The 18,151-nt window shown below is 46.3% G+C and overlaps 1 protein-coding gene across 1 annotated transcript; it reads right to left on the bottom strand.

Moving 5' to 3' along the window:
• Positions 1-1,030: 1,030 nt before the first annotated feature.
• LOC104357461 (adipocyte plasma membrane associated protein) lies at positions 1,031-16,584 on the bottom strand. The gene is made up of 9 exons (XM_042789712.1): positions 16,431-16,584; positions 12,819-12,935; positions 9,672-9,787; positions 7,785-7,877; positions 5,651-5,767; positions 4,171-4,345; positions 3,588-3,722; positions 3,017-3,209; positions 1,031-1,974 (listed from the first exon to the last, which is right to left on the bottom strand). The coding sequence occupies exons 1-9, from the start codon at positions 16,520-16,522 to the stop codon at positions 1,765-1,767; spliced, it is 1,248 nt and encodes a 415-aa protein (XP_042645646.1). The 5' UTR covers positions 16,523-16,584; the 3' UTR covers positions 1,031-1,764.
• Positions 16,585-18,151: the final 1,567 nt, after the last annotated feature.

The following is an 18,151-nucleotide window of genomic DNA, read 5'->3' as shown; positions in this document are numbered from 1 at the left end:
CCCATTCTCAGCCCTTCCCAGTTCCCACAGCAACAAGTCTGCAGGCTCCAGCCTTTCAAACCTATCGCAGGGCCACTTCATCTCTGGCCACAAACTATTAAGATAGGGCTCAGCTGGACCGAAGGTCAGAGCCTACAGCAACTCATCTACCAGGCTGCTTCTGTCTCTTACCGAGCTCCCTCCCAAACCCCCTAAACCACCAGGACAAGCAGAAGAGTTTGCAGCCCCTGCCCTGGACAGGAACACGTCAGCCTGATCCAGCAGCCACCAGCTGCTTGCCACAGGACTGCTGCGCCCTGGCAGTAACACACAACAAGCTGACAGAAAAGAATCACTTTCTTTTGCATATCCCTCCATTATTAGAGACAGGCACAGAAGGCCAGGGAAAGCAGATGGTATTTTGAACTGGGTCTTCCCCTTCTCTGGTGCTTTTCACAATGTATCAAGCAAATCTTGGTTAGTTCCTTTTCCCGTGAGCAAAAATTGAGCTATAGCGTAAGTTTATGTTTGACTATCACCCAGTGGCAGAAAAAGAGAGCAGCAGAGTCTTCAATCCCAAAGCATGAATCAATTCCACTAAATCACACAGCTGAAGAACTAAAGGGGTTGCTTCCGCAAGATGCAAGACCTTTTATTTAAAATGTAACGGCAGACCTTCCTTTGTAGCAGTTGACAGAAAAGCATTCTCTGGATTTATTGAGCAGAGTATCTGTCAAGAGAGGAAGCAAGGCATTTTCTCTGGAGATGCCAGAAAGCATCCATGACTTACTACCACATTCCAAGATTTTCCACCGAAGCCTTCCTCATCCAGTATTACTAGATTTTACAGGGGCCCTTTCAGTCCACAACCATCTTCAGACATCAACCTTCCCCAAAACCCTTGCTAGTTCTTCATAAAAAGCACGCTAAAAAGGATTCCTGCAGCTGGGCCTCCTCCCTCCCATGCCTCTCAGGAACGGCCACCTACGCGATGAATAGGAGACTTACAGGACCTGCTAAACACAGAGAAAATACGACAGGTGACCCTTTCTAAACCCGCTGGAACCAGTCTTTAATAACAGAAAATGCAACTTTCATTCACCACCTGACTACAGTGCTATAAAGAAACACAGGAGTCCACAGATAACGATCAAATTTGATTCTGCATGTTGATTAACAGTTCACTGTAGCGTCTGATGTTGATTACACAGGCTGGAACTGAAGAAACCCAAATGGTGTAACTGGATTTCTAGGCATGTTCTGGATGTCGCTGCCTCTACCACAGCACCATGTTATGACATGAGAACATGCACCGTAATCACTCCTAAACAGGAGGCTCTAAACCAGAAATAAACACATGCAAGACATCCTCTTCAATCCAAATCACAAACAATTAAATTCTACACATCACACGTCCTTCCAGTGTAAGGAAACATACAGTTACATTAAAGATGACAGATGATGTCTGTTTCAGATGACTCCAAACAGGGCCGGGCATGGAAAAGCAATGCATTTTCTTTAAGGAGCACATAACTGTATGAAGACGCCCCACCATACTCCTCAGATATTAATAATTATGGGTGTCAACTCCAAAGCAAGAGCAGTCAAACGGAGGAAAAGGACGGGTACAGCAAGCTGTACTTTTCTCCTATGGCAACGGAACACCGCTACTGCTCCTTAACAGACTTCCCCTTTTTGTCCTCGGTCACACAACGCCTCGAGCACATGCTTCCTTCATACCACTGGGGCACTATAGGACGGTGGCACTTTATCATGGATGGACAGTTAAACATGCTGAAGGTTAAGTCGGCAAAGAAATGGAGACCGGAAGGAGCCCAGATAAAGATATCCATCGTGCTCGTGTGCCTCGCTAACATAAGATACCGTCACTCCACCGGGATCGTGAAAGCTTCTCCTGTAGGATCCTGTCTCACTGAGTTCAACAACAAGGCTGTATTTGGGCACAAACTTTGTCACCGTTTCCTGACTCAGCAACTGAAAGAAAAAGAAAAGAAGAAAAAAAAAAAAAAAAAAAAAAGAAAATTAACAACCAAATATTTTGTTCTCCGTAATTTGATCTCAGACAGCGATAGAGTCGAAGACCATTCCACACTCCGTGGCAAGAGTAGCTAAGAGCATAAACACACATTGTGGGTGAACACTATTACACAGGCTCAGCATGTTAACACCCAAAAAGCCAACCTTAAAAAAAAAAAAAAGACCAGCAGCTGCAGCCCTAGGCTGACGGGAGCCCCACGCAGGAGCCCTCCCGGTGCCCAGCAGCAGCCAGCATGCTCTGCTCCCCGAGCAGCAGCTCCTCCAGGCTCCTGCGCTGCACCAGGGGACAGCACAGGGTTCGTCCGGCCGAAAGGGCGCTTCTAGCCTAAACACTGCTCGTTTATTATTTTGGTTTTTTTTTTTTGAGAAGTATTTTCAAGTCTTGCTCACTGCTTAAAAAGCACCGCGCCGCTTCTTTAGTGCCAGATACCCCTTACCAAGTACCTCCTCCTCGCTCACCCCCATCCCGACGGGGGGCTGCGAGGTAACCGCAGGCACACTGAGTCAGAACAAAGTGTCACTTGGCAGCATACACAAAACATGCCCCCTGCCCCCTGGGACGCCCGGAGCAGTCCTTAGAACTGGCGAGGCTTCCCAAGCGCTCTCCCGACACGCGGCAGGGGCAGTTTGGGCACCGCAGGCACAGAGGGGAAGTCTTCACAGAGCCGCCTGGGGACCCCGTGTTGCTGCCTGGCTAGGGCAGAGACAGGCTCTTTTTCTCTCCTGAGGTCAAGAGGGAAGGCAACCTAAGGTGTGTGTGCCTGCTACTCAGAGAAGCAACTGTTAGTTTTACTGCCTGTGAATATATACGGACTGTTCTACCCGGGGACAACCACAACAGTTTTAACCACGGCACTTAAAATGTTTTTAAAATCTTCCTCTGAAGAAGAAGAAGCAGGACAGATATTTATCACTTCCATTCGTATACTAAAGGTGATTTTTTTAAAAAAAATCTTTTTAATAAATATATGTTTTTTACCTTAAATATCATCCTTTTGATCCATGGTTTTTCAGACAAGAAATCCAATAAAGAAAATCCAGGATTGGGCCGGACAGCTGACATAGCTACCCAATATCCTCCAGAGCTGCTTAACCTGATATTATCTGGAAGACCCGGCATATTCTCAACAAACATATCTGCTCCACCTTTCATCAGCCCAGACACATAATACCTGAAAGTTATAGATAGTAGGATTAGGACATCTTAACTCAAGCAGTCTAAGTAATAAATAAAAGTCCCAAAAGGAATTCACTTCAAAAAATAAAGGTAATATTTTTTTCCCCCCTTTATTTTGGTACAGGGAAGTACAGCACAGCCACGTTCCTCTTCCCAGAAAAAATCAGCTTACTCCACTATGCTCAGGGAGACCATGACAGAAAGATTATGCAGTCCAGATGTTCACAGTGACGGGAAAAACTGAGTATTGAGGAAGGCCACTTTCTTTGCCATTGATAACTAGGCATGAATAGAGTGTAAGGTTTCTTCAACTCATTTATTTAAACAATTTCTAAACAGAGAACAGCAATCATTTCAGGAAAGTCATACTCACCTCCTGATTCTAGCCATGGTTGTCTCCTGCACCAGGACAAAGTCTTCCGCAGGGGAGAGCTGGACACCATTGGGAAACCTCAGCCCCACCATTAAGACTTTGACTTCTTTTGTTACTGTGTCATATTCAAGCAGGCTAAAAAGAGAGCATTATATACAGCTTTGAGTGAAGACAAAACATTTATTCATCTTGGTTTCATTCTCAAGGCATCCTCTCTTCTCTCACATGCATTTCACCTAACTTTAAAGGGCAGACTAGCCAGGAAGCACTTGTTTACAAACACGGGAGAAATACTAAGCCACTTCAGACTGGCAGCATCCATGAAGGAGTTAGGTAATGCTAAGACCCTTCCTTTTAAAACAGATGCTCCACGCAAGTCCTCTGAAGGAAAGAGAGGAATGTCATTTATCTCGCTGCAGGTCTCATTAGCAACATCCACACATTCTCTCACCCTCTCCTGGGCAGTGCAGTGTTTGCACAGGTGGTTTATAAAGAAAAAAAACTTGAAGACCGAGGAAGTGATGAAGTCCATTCCTACAGCTGAGCTTACAGTAAGTTACATGCCTTGGGAAGAGATACTTGCCGCCCATCATCTGTGGCTTCCATAATCAAATATAAGTAGTCTCGTCTTTGCCATTTGCTACTGGAGTCGGTGAAGTAAATTTTCCTCCCATCCTGGGTCACTGTAAGGTCATTCACAAATGACAACTTCTGACCTTCAATTAGTGTTTTGGTTGACACAAGCGTCTTTGTTTCACCTGGTTACAAAAAGGAGGGGGGGGAGGGAGAGGGGGGAGGGTAGAAAAAGACACACAAGACAAGCTTTTGTCTTTTGTATGTCCTGCCTTGGAAAGGAGTTAAATGCAAACATGAAATTAGCAGGCACTTCACACTTTTTCCATTTTTTCCATCACGCATGTAATAAGGTTTTAGGTTGTAATGGAAAGACTCAACACTGAACATGAATGACCAGGAAAAAATGAGTCTTCAGAAAAACTGAAACAGTAGATGACGTCCCCTATTGATAAGTGCCAGACTTTTCACATTTCTGAAACTCCTGTGAAACCAAGTGCAAACTCATGTGCCGACCTTGTAGAAGGGTGCAGGCAAACCAATCGCTACTCCCTCTTTCCCCATAAATGTGTAGGAACAAAAAGTAGTACTTTCTAAACATTAAAACATCAGCATGTTCACAAAACTGCTCTGCCACAGTCAGCTCCGCCACATATTACCGGGCAAACTGTTAAGGTCAAATCTCTAAAAATTAACCAAAATCTATTGAAGTCACCCTTGGGCATGGGATTCGGTTGCTTGGTTTGCTTGTTTTGGTCACGACTGAGCTAACAGGGCAGCTGTCTGATCACACCCTCCCAGAGCCACACAGCCTAAACCCTTCAGCTACATCTCACCCAGCATTTGGCTAGCCTCCCTCTCCCCACCTGTAGTCAATTTGGAGATGTAAACTGTCAGCAAATTGACCCCACATGAAAGCAACTATTATTTTCTGCCTGCACAGCTCATAAAACTGAGATCTGGCTCAGGAACGTACGAAGGGCACAATGCAACAGTGCCTTTCTCAGCAGGAACAAGCCACTTGACCTTCAGCCGCACCAAAAGGCATCTTTCTTCACTTTCTATAGATTGGGGTTACAGGGAAGTTAAGAGCTCTGCACTACCACACTCTGAGATCAAGGCAGAAGCAAAAGTACAGCAAACGTGACAAAAAGTTTATGTAACAGCAATGTTTTTTTTCCCTTTATGAAAACTGAAACTGCTACGCAGAGCTTTATTTATGGATCCTGAGGTACCAATTTTGACAACCAAAAGCGTATGTCACCAGCAGATAAGCCACTGGTAAAACTGATTCAGCCAGACAGATAAGGAAAGGAAGTGATTGCTACAAGAAAATAAACATCAAGTTCTTGCACGGCATATTTCATCCAGACAGCTCCAAACCACTGTATAAAGAAGGCAGGCATTGTTTTGTCTACCGTGGCTGGCAAAATGGCAAACGAAGCCCAGATTTGTCAGGGGAAGGGAACTTCTGAGCAGGAAAGTCATACCTGTACCAGGATTTACTTCACAGAGTCCATAATAAGCATCCGCCACAAAAAGGGTGTTATTTGGCCCCACTCTGATGCCGAGTGGTCTTCCGCACGTTGGCTCATCTTCACGGGTCCCTTAGGAAACAATTTTAAAATGGTTTTCCAAATTTAAATAAATACAAGGCATTCAGGCAACCTACAGATGTCAAACTGTAGCTTACCAAAACTCTACAGCCAGCACCACACATATTCATCAAAGAAATGATTCTTACTTTCCTAGGTGTGAGTGAAAGAGATATTCCCCATGTTTTCACCTATCTAGAGATAATCATATAATTTGCCAGGCTGGTAGCTAGCCAACAGCTGCCCAGGCAGAATGTCAGAAAATTGGATTTAACTAAATGCTCCTTCTCAGAATCAGTTTTACTGAGGGTCTCTTTTTCTTTTACTTTTTAAATAAATGAAAACAAACAAACAAACTAACAAACAGACAAAAACACACACACACATCTTGGAACCCTCCTTTTCTGGAAAGGTCCAATGAAGCAGCCAGCTTCTCAAGACACGAACACTGAAGACTTCTATACGAGGAGGAAGGGAAATACTGCAAATCTAAAAAAATTGTCTACTTGAGTCCTGAAGAACTATGAACTTCAAAACATCTGTAGTTTGAAAAATTAGAAACTTCTGGAGAAGGTAGTCAGCTACTGCCTTTTCACTTCCCTCCCCAGCTCAAGGAGGGCAAGATGCAAGTCACGGCTCCCCACGACCTCTCTGGCCCCAAAGAAATTGGGCAGTGTAGTCCTCCCACCTCCCCCAGGCTGTACAAGCCCAATGGAAATGAGCAGCGGGAAGGTGATTCCTCGTACCCATCCCAACGCCCCTTCATGCCTACGCAGCAGCTGGAAGTCCAGCTTCCCATCAGCTAACAGCAGACTCCCCTGGCTGTCCTCCTACCCGCTCGGCAGCCCGGAGCGCTCCCAAATCAGCCCCGAGCCCAAGCATGGGAACACCCACGTAAAATTCCATAGCCAAAATGATGGATGTGTCAATGTGAGCTGCCATAAAAAACCACAACGGTTCCTGCCCGTAATTCCTGTCTAACTGGCAAACAGTGCAGGGCTGCAGAACCTCGGGTAAGCTTCTCCCCTGTTACCACAAACAAAACCACCCACAGTCCCCAAAACCACCAGCCAGGCTTCTCCCTCTGCCCAGGCAGCACCGAGACGGCCAATGCTAAACTTCCCAAAAGGGATGGTTCTGTTAATAAACAAGCCACTACCAGTTTCTCCTCACTCAGTTCCAGAAACCTCATTAATTGAGGCGAATAAGTGGTTCAGAAGGAGGCATGGAATTCAACAAGAAACAACTGCAATTTAGCAGTGAGAAAACATAAATATTATGACCAATGGAAGATCTCTGCTAAAGCAGGTGCAGCCACCACAGCCGCCCACCGTACTTACAAACAGAGGAAGGGAAATTAGTACAACAAAATGAAAGGCAAAATTCTGTAGGTGGGGAAGGTGATATTTATTTTCAAAAGTCTCTAAATAAGTTGATCTTTCCCACTCACACATTATCTCAGAGCTCCTTCACTCACACTTGTTTAGGAGTCCTCAGATTTTATGGGGTGGCCCTTCACCTCAGAATCTTGCTGACTTCAGCTTCCAGAAATATTAGGCCAGGTTGCTGCCCATTTTTCTCTTGTTTAGAAAACGTGCTTTTCTCTAGATGGACTAACAGGAAAAGCAATGTTATTTGTGATGCACTTCAACCTCATCTTCCTCCCAGTGTTAAGTTGCAGGATCTTCTACCGACAAGTCATCCATGCTGCAGCCTGACCAGTGCAGGCCTTGCAGTCGTGACACCAAAAACCCACATGCCTGAATTTTACCGCTGGGAACAGTGTCCTTTGTTATCAAGAGCACCCATTCCCATTCTTTTGGCCCTTTGTTCTGCTGTTCCTTCCAGTGCTTATATACATATTTCCACTCGTACTCCATTCATACAAATATATTGATATTTCTGTTACAGATCTCTACAGAGGAAGACAGGCACTTGCATGAGCAATCCAGACAGAACACCAGTTTAATCACCACCAGCCCTGCCCCAGATGCTCTTAGGTACACTATGTTCAGGAGCCGTCACTCACCACAAGGACCATGGCCAATTCTGGCTATTGTTTGTATCTCCCCATCTTCAATTTTGATAATCTTCCCATCAGCTGTCCCAGTAAACAGCACATCTGCAAAAACAACCGGTGTGATTAGCTGGATCACAGAACTGTAGTGGCAAACACCCTTCTACTAGCATGAAAAAGCATTCATGTTTAAGATATAGTGAAGTAACAGTCTTCTTCAGTCATAGCAAAAGAGAGGGAAGGGGAAAGATGAAGGCAAATAATAGTATGTGGTTAGATTTCTTCCAACTCAGAAAGAAGAAGAAGGATTTAAGCCTTAGGAGCTATGAATATGGGATATGAAGCTTTTTACCCATATGTGGTCCAAATCCTTGGTTAAAGGTGGATGCAACAACTTAATGGGTAGTCACTGGATTGAGCCCTCTGGGTAAATTTCTACAACATCATAAAATATGATCGGGCACTGCATCCATCTTACCACTCTGCAGTGAGAGACTGACTAAATAACACTTCTTGTTCTGATACAGTCCACAGAGGCTGCTGGACACCTGCCAATGCTCAGATCGTACCCCTTCTGGAGAAGGATTACAAAAACCATAAAAACCAAACAGCCACCCAAAAGCACTGACAAATTACTGTATCCACACCAAGCCACGTGAGAATATAAAACAGATTCAATGAATACAAACAACACAGAAACTTTTCCACATAACCAAATGAAGGACCGCTGGATTAGTAGAGCCCATTGCTTGGACTCTTCCATCTCCAATGTAACTGAAGTTTTAAGTTTGGTAATTACCCTTTTAAAAGGGAATAAGAAGATTTCAACTTTATTCATAAAAAACGTCCCGGTCAGATTATTTCACCCATAGGTCAGTTGTTCTTTTCAGTAAGGTCTCCTTAATGAGTTTCCAATGAGATTGATGAAATTAGGTAAGAGAAAAGAATCAGTGGCTTCAGGGAATCGTTTTGGCATACTGTTAACAGAGGTAGGTAGAAAAAGCATAATCTGAGGAAAGATTTTACAATAGTTTCTTGATGGGTAAAATAGTCTTAAAAAAAATATTTTATGAAGGTGTTAGAAGATATAGCAGAAGGAAAATAAACGATATGGCTACTGAGAACCTCTGGTACTGAAGGATGTTTCAGTAAGGGCCTTGCTTGCAACTCCCACACCCCAACTCCCACACCCCCTCCTCTGCACGTTAAAACAGTCAAGGATTCATGTCAAGAGTCGCTTCTAGCCCTACCCCCCTCCAGGAGGCACAGGGAACAGCCCCTGCACAAAGCTGGTTTCTAAGTGGGCGTCATGCATTACAAGTTTAGCCACCTCGTTAAGAAACTGCTCAGAGGTGGCAGAGGTTTGTGATGTGGGGAGAACACACGGGCCGCAAGAGAGAAGTATAGGGTGGCACCTGGAATGCATGCAACGGCACTGAAATAGAAATATGCTATTTATCAATTGTAGATTTTTTTTTTTTTCTGTCATATAAACAAAAATTACAACCACAAAACTCAGCTCCCTCAGAGGCAACGAGCCTTAAAAGAGTAAATAGTACCCTGTAAATATTAATTCCCAGTTAAGAGCTAGCCAAATGAAAAATGGGACTGCTTACTCAAACATAAGTAGCCCCTGACTACACTGCTGATGCTTTCAGTCCTGAAAGATGGGGATTTTTTATTCTGGCAACAAGATTTATTTTATACTGGGGAAAGAGGAGAAAAGCAGTATATAACAGCCAGGTTTTGCTGCACAGCACAATTATGTTTTGAAAAAACCTGCACATCCAAAATAACTTCCAGCGTTTGTTATCTAAGAGCTATATCGCTGAACAAACCCTTATCAATGGAGCTACATTTAAAGACCCTTCTTCAAAAGCTGATTTTGTCAGTGCTTACCCCCAATATTGACAACAGACTCCGGTCCGACCAGCTCATCTTCCCACAACCGCTCAGCTTTACGCAACTTGGTGTTGGGCTCTAGCACACCCGCCAGGAGGGGAGGTTCCTTCAAACTGCAAAACACAACACAGACCTCATGATCCTTTGCACAAATCTGCAAACACTCTTGAGCAACATATTGGATTGGTTTTGCCCTAGTTGGCCAACTCCTGCAAACCTGACCTATGCTTTACATACAGCGTATTCCAAAAAAGAAAACACAGCTGACAAGCTGAAAAATTAACTCTTGTTCATCAAGGATCAACATTTTCTGGTTCTGCTGATCAGAAAAGTTGCAGTTATGTGTTCCTAAGACGTATCTGGAAAGCTACACATCTTCAAGTCCAATACATCCCCAGTTCATCCACCTGACACAAAGGCAAAGGATTTCTGTATTGCCGCAACAGAAAATAATAACAACTTTCTTACTCAGCTGAATGAGTTGTTTATACCAGAATATTTTTCCTGAGTAAAGAGATGCAAATTCTTTAAAAAAGGGTTTAAAATTTAAAAGCCTGAAATTTTACAATACACAGAGATCTGATGCTGTACAGCATTTTCATCATGGATAAAAAATAATTTTTAATTACTAATTAGCATACCACTAGGGAAATAAGTGTTCCCGTAGTTCAAGCACGAGGATACACGTGCTTCTGTACCGTATTGAAACGTATATTCTTGTCCATGACTTGAGTGCATTCCCACCAAGACCAACTCAAACATAAACTGAAGGGGTATTGAACTGAAATCTCAAATAGACAAAATAGTAACTCAAATAGACAAACTTGCAACAACTTATTCACATAAATAGCCACGTTCAAGCCAACTGGAGTTCCAGCTGACTACAGAGATCCGGAGGAGGGAGGAAGCAAGAGCCTACACAGCTTCAACGTAAATACCAGGCTCCAAAGCACTGTGCTTCAAAACCAGCCTTAACTGTGCTGACAAACTCGAATGTTTCAATCTCTTAGGTTCTTAACAACTCACACAAAAACCACCTCAGTCTTCATGAGTTAAGGATTTCAAGTTATTATTAAAAGCTACATACATGCCCGGGGTGGTAAGCTCATTAAGCATTTCTTCCCAAGAGTATGTTAAAGCTCCCCAGGCCAAGTTTTGAAATAATTTTTCAACTTTTTAAAACTGTTTTGTTTTTATTTTTGTTTTTTTTTTTTACATAACTCTTTATGTGACCATAAGCAAATGCCTTCCACCTGTAGAATCTTAAAAAGATGAGGTTTGAGTCCAAAATTTGCCCAGGTTCACAGGATCCAGGATCTCTTTGTCTCCAAGCACATTGCAACTCTACTGCTCATATGGTGAAAATCATTACATTTTCTAGAGCTTCAGTGGCTGGGAGAAGAAAAAGCCAACTTAAATTGTAAACTATAAAAGCCATGACAATTGAGGAAAACAGGTTCACAACACAAGTAATGGAGAAGGAGAGAAAAAGACATACTTTTATCTGCCTGGTTACAGACAGCACACTTTCCCTTAAGTATTTATTACTGCAGTGGCAAAGCCAACTGAATTACTAGCTCCTGGCCACAGAAGATTTACAACACAGTTGTCTTCATGTTGCTAACACAAATTCATTTTCCATCCCTTCTTCCAAGCGTTCGGGAGTTTCAGAGGAGGGTAACAGGCTCCAGATAAGGACCTCATTTGCTGGGAACTTCAGACAGTTGTGTCTGCAAGCAGAAAATCCTCCCTGGGATCAATATTATCCAAGACAGGCTCACAGAGAAAGAACTTGAAATAAATCAGAGTTGCAGGAATTTCACAGATCACATCTGCTTTTTTCTCCCCCCCTCCTATTCCTCATTATTTCCAGTGGCTTACAGGAATAACATCACTATCAGCAAATGAGATTTCTGTATGTTCTTCCACTGAAGGGATATTGATTCAGAGAGCATCTACCTCCTAGAGCTTTTTCTACACTTTATAAACATCACACAGAATCATCCTATCTATGGTGCAGACTTCTGGCAGTGAAGCCTAGAAGCTAATTAAGAATGTACAGTAATATAAACCAGTGATTTGGGTAGGAAGAATAGCTCTCCTGGCCTTGTAAAATGGACTTTAAGAAATATAAGTATGCAGAATACTGTCATCCTGAATTAGACGGGGACTATGTAATAAGAAAAGCACGACAGACATCTCCTATTGCCTGTCAGAATTACTGTTCAGGTGCAGTGTATTTTAGGGAATTGGGTTTTGTTAAACCCAATGACAGTAGAAAGCATTTCATTATGATTTGCAATGAGGCAGCTTATGTCTAATAGTCTGCTGGCAAGACTGGTAAATAGTACCCTAACATATTAACAGCTTTTCAACTCTAGAGATATTTACAGTTTTGTTGTTCCTTTTCATTAAGGAAGTATCAAGTCGATCATAAATATTTAGCAGACTGAGCTTTTTCGATTACTTCAGAATGCCAGGAGCACTAAACAGCCTGACCCAACCCTATGCTAGCAGCCACAGCATTTCACACACAACCTCTCCCGACACAGGTCACATTTTCTCACGTAGTTTATTCACTGTTACACTACACATTTGATACAGACCTCGATTCAGATGTTTATGAATTCAGACAATGCATTTAAATATAACATCGCCATATGGTTCCACCGGTGCAAAGCACCAAATCAACTCGGTCAGGTTATCCATTTCAATTTCCACCCTCAGATCAACAGTCTCCCCCTGACAGAACTATAACGGGGGGGGGGGGGTACAGCCTGGTCCTTAGGGAAAACACAGTTCTTGTCTCACAGAAGGCAGGAGTGCACGTAAGTAATCACAAGCTCCACTGACAGCTTAGACAGCAGAAAATAATTTTCTAGATTAATGATCAAAGAAAGTAATTCAGCTCCTTCAACCATCAGCAGTGACAAGCAACGGCACAAGATGGCTCAGAAACAGGCTGGGTGTGCAAAGCAAGTCATGGCAATGGGTACGGCTGCAATCACTCCCCAGTTTCTCACCCAGTCAGAACCACTCTACACGGTTGATTCCTGTTTGCTGAAAAAACCCAACCAACCAGCAGAACGCATCTGAGAAGTTATGATTCAATAACACTTATTTCAAAATAAAGCAGCAATTTACCTTATAGGCTGAGGGTCTATAGGACAATCCAGGAGAAGAGTTACTGCAAGCAGGGGCACAATTAGAGACGCAGCCAAAGTCAGGAAGGTAACACGGAACACCTTGCTGCTGTACGTACTGCAAAACCAGATAAGAAATAGGATTAACATGCTAAGCTGTTTTAAAATGCAATAGTCTTTAAAAATTCTTTAGCAACCTATTTTCTTCATAAAAGGAAACAGAAATACTTTTGCCCAACCACCATCCCGAATGACCTTGACGGTCCATTTTGGCCTCATTAGGATAAGAGAAAGGGATATTTATCCAGTGTCAGCACATTGGCAGCATGCGGGGCAGGGTATTCTCATGTACAGGTGGCAAGTTACAGCTAACTGAAAAAAAAAAAAAAGCAGCAAAGAAAAGCAAACCACCAAGAACAGGGGTGGGGAGGTGATGTTGTTTGGTTGAGGCTTTAACTTGATCTTCGGTTTTGGCAACGGTTTCCATCCCAGCACAAATTTTGGATGAAAAAGTTCAATGAAACAAACGTCAGAGGAAGTTAAATGAATTCTTGCTTAACCTTGTGAACATTGGTTTGAAACTCAAGCTCCAGGACGCAAAAGAAATTAAGTAACTTCTATTTACCCATCAAAACACAACAACGAAGTAAAAGCTTTTCTTCCACAGGAGAAAAGCAGGTTTTGTTCCCAACGAGTTTAGAGACATCCATCAGGCATTTACAGAAGCAAGCACAGAGCCATGCTCGACAAATCCTAACCTTGAGCCAGAAAAGCAGCTCCCACAATTTTAGCTCCTCCAAACCATTCCCTGGCCCAGCCCAGCCAGTCTCCTTGCAGTATCAGTTAAATAAAGGCAAAGAGCGCTTGACAGCTCAGTGTTAACCCCTGGACCGCTTCCACTGGTTTGTCCTTCGTTAGCCAATCACCCAGACAGCAGGACATACGGACGACTGCCCAGAGCACAAGTATCACAACTGGGGAGCTGAGGACATGTGCTTGCAGTACGGACATCAGCACCAAGGTAACCTTGGGGATTATCAGCTGGAACAGAGCCAGGCCTGCCTTCGGTCAGTGCTTGCACGGTGGAATGTTCACAATCCTTCACGGCTCTTTCCCGCCGGCACAGCTGCTGCCAGCCCCTCTCTTCTGGCAGTGGGTTAGGCTGGAGGCCTGCCCCAGTCTCCCCAGTTCCTCAGAGCACCCAGCGGGGCTGTCACAAGCCCCCCGTGCAGCTCACCAGGCTGCTGACAGCCAAGAGCCGCCGCCGCTGCTGCTAGCCCCAAGCCACAGACAGCTCCCAGACCTGGCGTTAGCACTGCTGCTGCTGGCCACCAAACCTTCCCCAGCCCCCCCAGGGCACTCGCCACCCCAGCCTACTTCCTTTCCACCAGCATGCCCAAGTATTCCTGCTCTCAGATATACTAAAAAAGAGATTTTATTTCTCACGCTCAAGAGCGCAGCATTCCCGTCATGAACTTCAGCAGTGTTACAGCACGGAGTCTGTCCCCGTCTGAGCTGGGCCAGGCTGGGAAGCTGCTTCAAACAGGCTTTCTCACCTGCGCTGACCTCTTCATACTTCCTAAGAGCCAGCTTGCCCTTGTAATTCATTAGAAGAATTCTGCGCTTCCTGGTCTAACAGTAGATGTCTCGAGGAAACAACCACCTCCCAGTCTGTCTCCCCTTGGATTTGAAATGGGGAGTGGGTGGTAGATACACGACGTGATCCCCAAGTTTACACAAAGACCTCAGCTGTCAGCCTTGTCCTTCCACAGGCCTCCAAAAGATGAAGGCTCAATACTCTAAAAGTACTGTCAGCATCTTTGTGACAGCTGAGAACAGCTCACACAAAAGGAAGCAGATAAAGATGAATGGGAGCTCACCTGCCAAAGCCAACTCAGTTAAAGCTCCTGAAAGCATTCTTTAAGTAAAGGTCGTATTTCTGATCGTCATTCAAACTTGCAAGGAATTGACAACAACGGAAAATGGCATGAAGAATGACATGACAAGCAAGCTCACACTTCAAGCCTGCAAACTGCAAGACCTATTGTAGACACTGCTGAAACCACAAGAATTTAAATAAAACCCCAAAACTTAAAGAAAAATAAAATTAAAAAGCCTGCTGCTCAGAATCCTTATAAAGGGAACCAAAACAAAAACATACCCAATATTGAATACCAACAACTTCACTGACTGATCACTGCAAAGAATCTCTGAAGTGATGTTTCATCAACACCGAGAAGCAAAACAAAAATCCTTAGCTAGTTTTGTCTCCGATAATTAACCCTACACGGACTCCAGCCACAAATCTCAATAATGCAACTCACCAGGGCTCCAGCTATAACAAGAGCAATTTAGTTGTCACCAGGAACTAAAAAGAGAAGCCACTGCCCCAGCTCCTGAAGACAGGACAGTAGGCTGGCAAGAGGATGCTATGGGTCACCACAGCCAGGAGCCCAGGCTGCCTCTTCCTCTTGGCAGAGGAACTATTGGGGGGCCAGAGGGGAAAGCGACTGGCAACAAGGGTTTCTGCCACACTTCCCAGCCAGAAAAAGGGCAGCCAGAATTTCTTCTGTTGGTTTCATGCAGGACAGTCTCATGAGAACAGGACCTGTGGAGACTCTGAGTCATTGCTGGAGCCCTAGAAATTCAGCTGATTTGAGCAAAGTTCCCAAGAGAGGCTGAAGCCAGGGGGAACAGTCTCTCAAGCTGAAAGATACTGATGCCGTCCTTCAAAAACAGGGGCTACACGTGCAAGTCACCAAACAGAGTCTTTCATTCTGCTGGATGAATCCGTCTGCCCTGAAGGGCAGATAAGAACCTGCAAGGTGCTCAAATCAGAAGAGACACACTCGATAGTGAACCTAAGCATTACAAGTCATCAATGACTTTATTCAGTGGAAGGCAAAGCAAATTCCATCACTTTCTCATTGCAGCTATTGCCTTTAGTTACAATACAGTTGTTTGTTTGGGTTTTTTTTATAAAAGTCTTAAACAGAAAATTGTAAATGGAATCTTCTTTAACTTAGCCACGAACAAATGCACTGTTTATAAGGTTATCCTACCTCAGACACGTATGGACTAGATTTTAAACTGCAGATTGCTCTTTAAACTATTGCCAGATACAAACAGACTAGCCACGTTATACAGCACTTAATCACGCCCATAACAAACCCGCGGGAGCCACAATGGGATGACTTGACTAGCAGAAGATAAACAGTGCTTAAACAGGCCCATTGGGAAAGCAAACAAACCAACAAACCAACAACAAAACCAGCCACAAATTAACCCCGCTTTCTGGTTAAAAGCTCTTCCCGCGCCCAGGCAGAAGCAGGCGCGCAGGCCCTGCCCCAAACCCTCCTCCAAACCAGCAGGGACCGGGGGTGCGGGGAGGGGGACACCCCCGGGGGCCCCCCCGCACCAGCCCGTGCTGCCACGGGGGAGAGGGGCAGGGAGGCCTCGCCCCCCAGGACACCCACGACGAACCTCGCCCGGCTCAGGCCCAACGTCCCCCTCAGGCCGGGGCTAGGCCCGCCCCACGCCCCACGCCCCGCGGGCACGGCAGGGCCCTCCCTCCCGCCCTCCCCGCCCCCGGGGGCCCCGCGGCGGGCCCCACCTGCCCTCCTCGGCCGCCTGCGCCGGGCTGTCCTCGGTGAGCACCCGCGGGCGGGCGGCCCGGCGCTGCCGCAGCCCCTCCGCCTCCTCCATCCCGCCGCCGCCACCGGGCGCCGGCGCGGCCGCGCGCAGCCACTCCCCCGGCCACGCCCACGCGCCACGCCCCACCCCCGCGCCACGCCCCCCCAATAACAACAGATCATGCGCCCGACCGGCACCAGGCCACGCCCCCGATGCCACACCCCACGCTCCCCCAATAGCAACAGATCACGCGCCCAACTCGCCCCAGGCCACGCCTCCGTCGCATCAGGCCACGCCCCCAGAGGAACAGATCGCGTTCCCACCTGCCCCGGGCCACGCCTCCATCGCCTCTGGCCACGCCCCCATCCCCGGACTCTGCCCACCCCAGGCCGCGCCCCCACGGCCCTAGCCACGCCTCCCCAGGCTGTGTCCCGGGCCGCAGGCCACGCCCCCGCTCTCCCCTTGGGCGGGAAGCGCCGCGGCGGGCGTGAGGGAGCGGAACGGCGGCCCCGGCCCCGGGCCCCGCTCGGTCGGTCCCCGCCGCCGCCGGCATCCCGGCGGGCTCCACCGGCGCCTCCTGAGGCGGTCGGGGGGCTCCCGTGGGCAGGGCCGGTGCAAAATGGCACCAAGAAGCCGGGAGGGAGGGAAGGGCGAGGCGGGCGAAATGGTCTCCCGTGGGTCCGGAGCCGGGGCTGGGTGGGGGGGGGGGGCTGCCCTAAAGAGAACTAACTTCGTTATAATCCTCAAAAACACGCCCCCGGGTCAGAACGACCCCTGCTCACCCTAAAGACCCTTCCCCTCATCACGCCTAGTGATAAAAGCGTTGTGTAATCTGTATTATAACCGTGTAGCAATCACTGACCGATCAGCATCTAATAGGTTTTGGAAGAGTACGAACCTGTGATTTTTGTGCATAAAAGAAGCACCTTTGGGTGCCCTTTGGCCACTGGGCCTGCCCTTTGGGGTGCTTGATTTGTGGAAAATCCAACGAGCACCTGAATAAAACACAGTACTTCTCCCAAGCGTGTTAAGGTTGGCTTATCGCACGCCGGGCACGAATCCACTTTTCAGGTAATAACGACACCAGCAGCTCCCCCCCACACCCCTCGTCAGCCCCCAGAACATCACCTTCGCTCCTCTATTCATCTTTTGGGTGACGCACTCTGCTGAGGTTTTTTTTCCGGCACGTGAGCTTTGCTCAGGAGCAGCAGCGTCAGGGGAAGGGCTGTGGGTGCCGGCACCAAAGTCTGACCCACAGCTTTGTTAACACTGCAAAACAAAAACCCAACGTTCAGCCAAGTCCAGCTCCACAGACAAGGGCTGCAACGGGAAAGGCTGTTTGGCATCACACCTACTAACGAAACGCGTGGGTTTTCCACAGAGCGGGGCTTTTCTCTCTGTTCAGGTTAAATTCAGGCAAAGGAGCTTAGCAGCACTGCTCCCCGAAGGGCCCGGCTTTCCTGAACAACCACCTCGCCCCAGAACTTTGTGGTCATGATACAGGGCCTAGATAGGGACAGGGGATGTAAGGGTTAATGTGGGAATAGCAAGAAGGGGATGAGGAGGGAAATAGTCGAGATAAGAGTTTGCCTAGCTTGTACGAGGTGTTTGTGTTGCTCGACCACTATCTCCTGTTTAAGTAAAAAGCCTCCTCCACACCTGAGTAAGTGAAGATGTTTGTGTTGCTCGACCACTATCTCC

The sequence above is a fragment of the Tyto alba genome, unplaced genomic scaffold (assembly GCF_018691265.1).
Source record: "Tyto alba isolate M040663 unplaced genomic scaffold, T.alba_DEE_v4.0 Super-Scaffold_16, whole genome shotgun sequence".
In the NCBI taxonomy this organism is placed as follows: Eukaryota; Metazoa; Chordata; class Aves; order Strigiformes; family Tytonidae; genus Tyto; species Tyto alba.
The sequence above is the reverse complement of the archived record's forward strand: the minus strand, read 5'-3'. Positions and strand labels throughout refer to the sequence as shown.

What these genes read in the sequence shown, in the direction of transcription:
- LOC104357461 (XM_042789712.1), bottom strand. Translation starts at nt 16,522, where the DNA reads ATGGAGGAGGCGGAGGGGCTGCGGCAGCGCCGGGCCGCCCGCCCGCGG. An exon ending in CAGGCGGCCGAGGAGGGCAG is followed by an intron (nt 12,936 to 16,430) that starts GTGGGGCCCGCC and finishes CTGGTTTTGCAG; the next exon opens with TACGTACAGCAGCAAGGTGT. An exon ending in GAAGCCACAGATGATGGGCG is followed by an intron (nt 3,723 to 4,170) that starts GCAAGTATCTCT and finishes CTCTCTTTTTAG; the next exon opens with CCTGCTTGAATATGACACAG.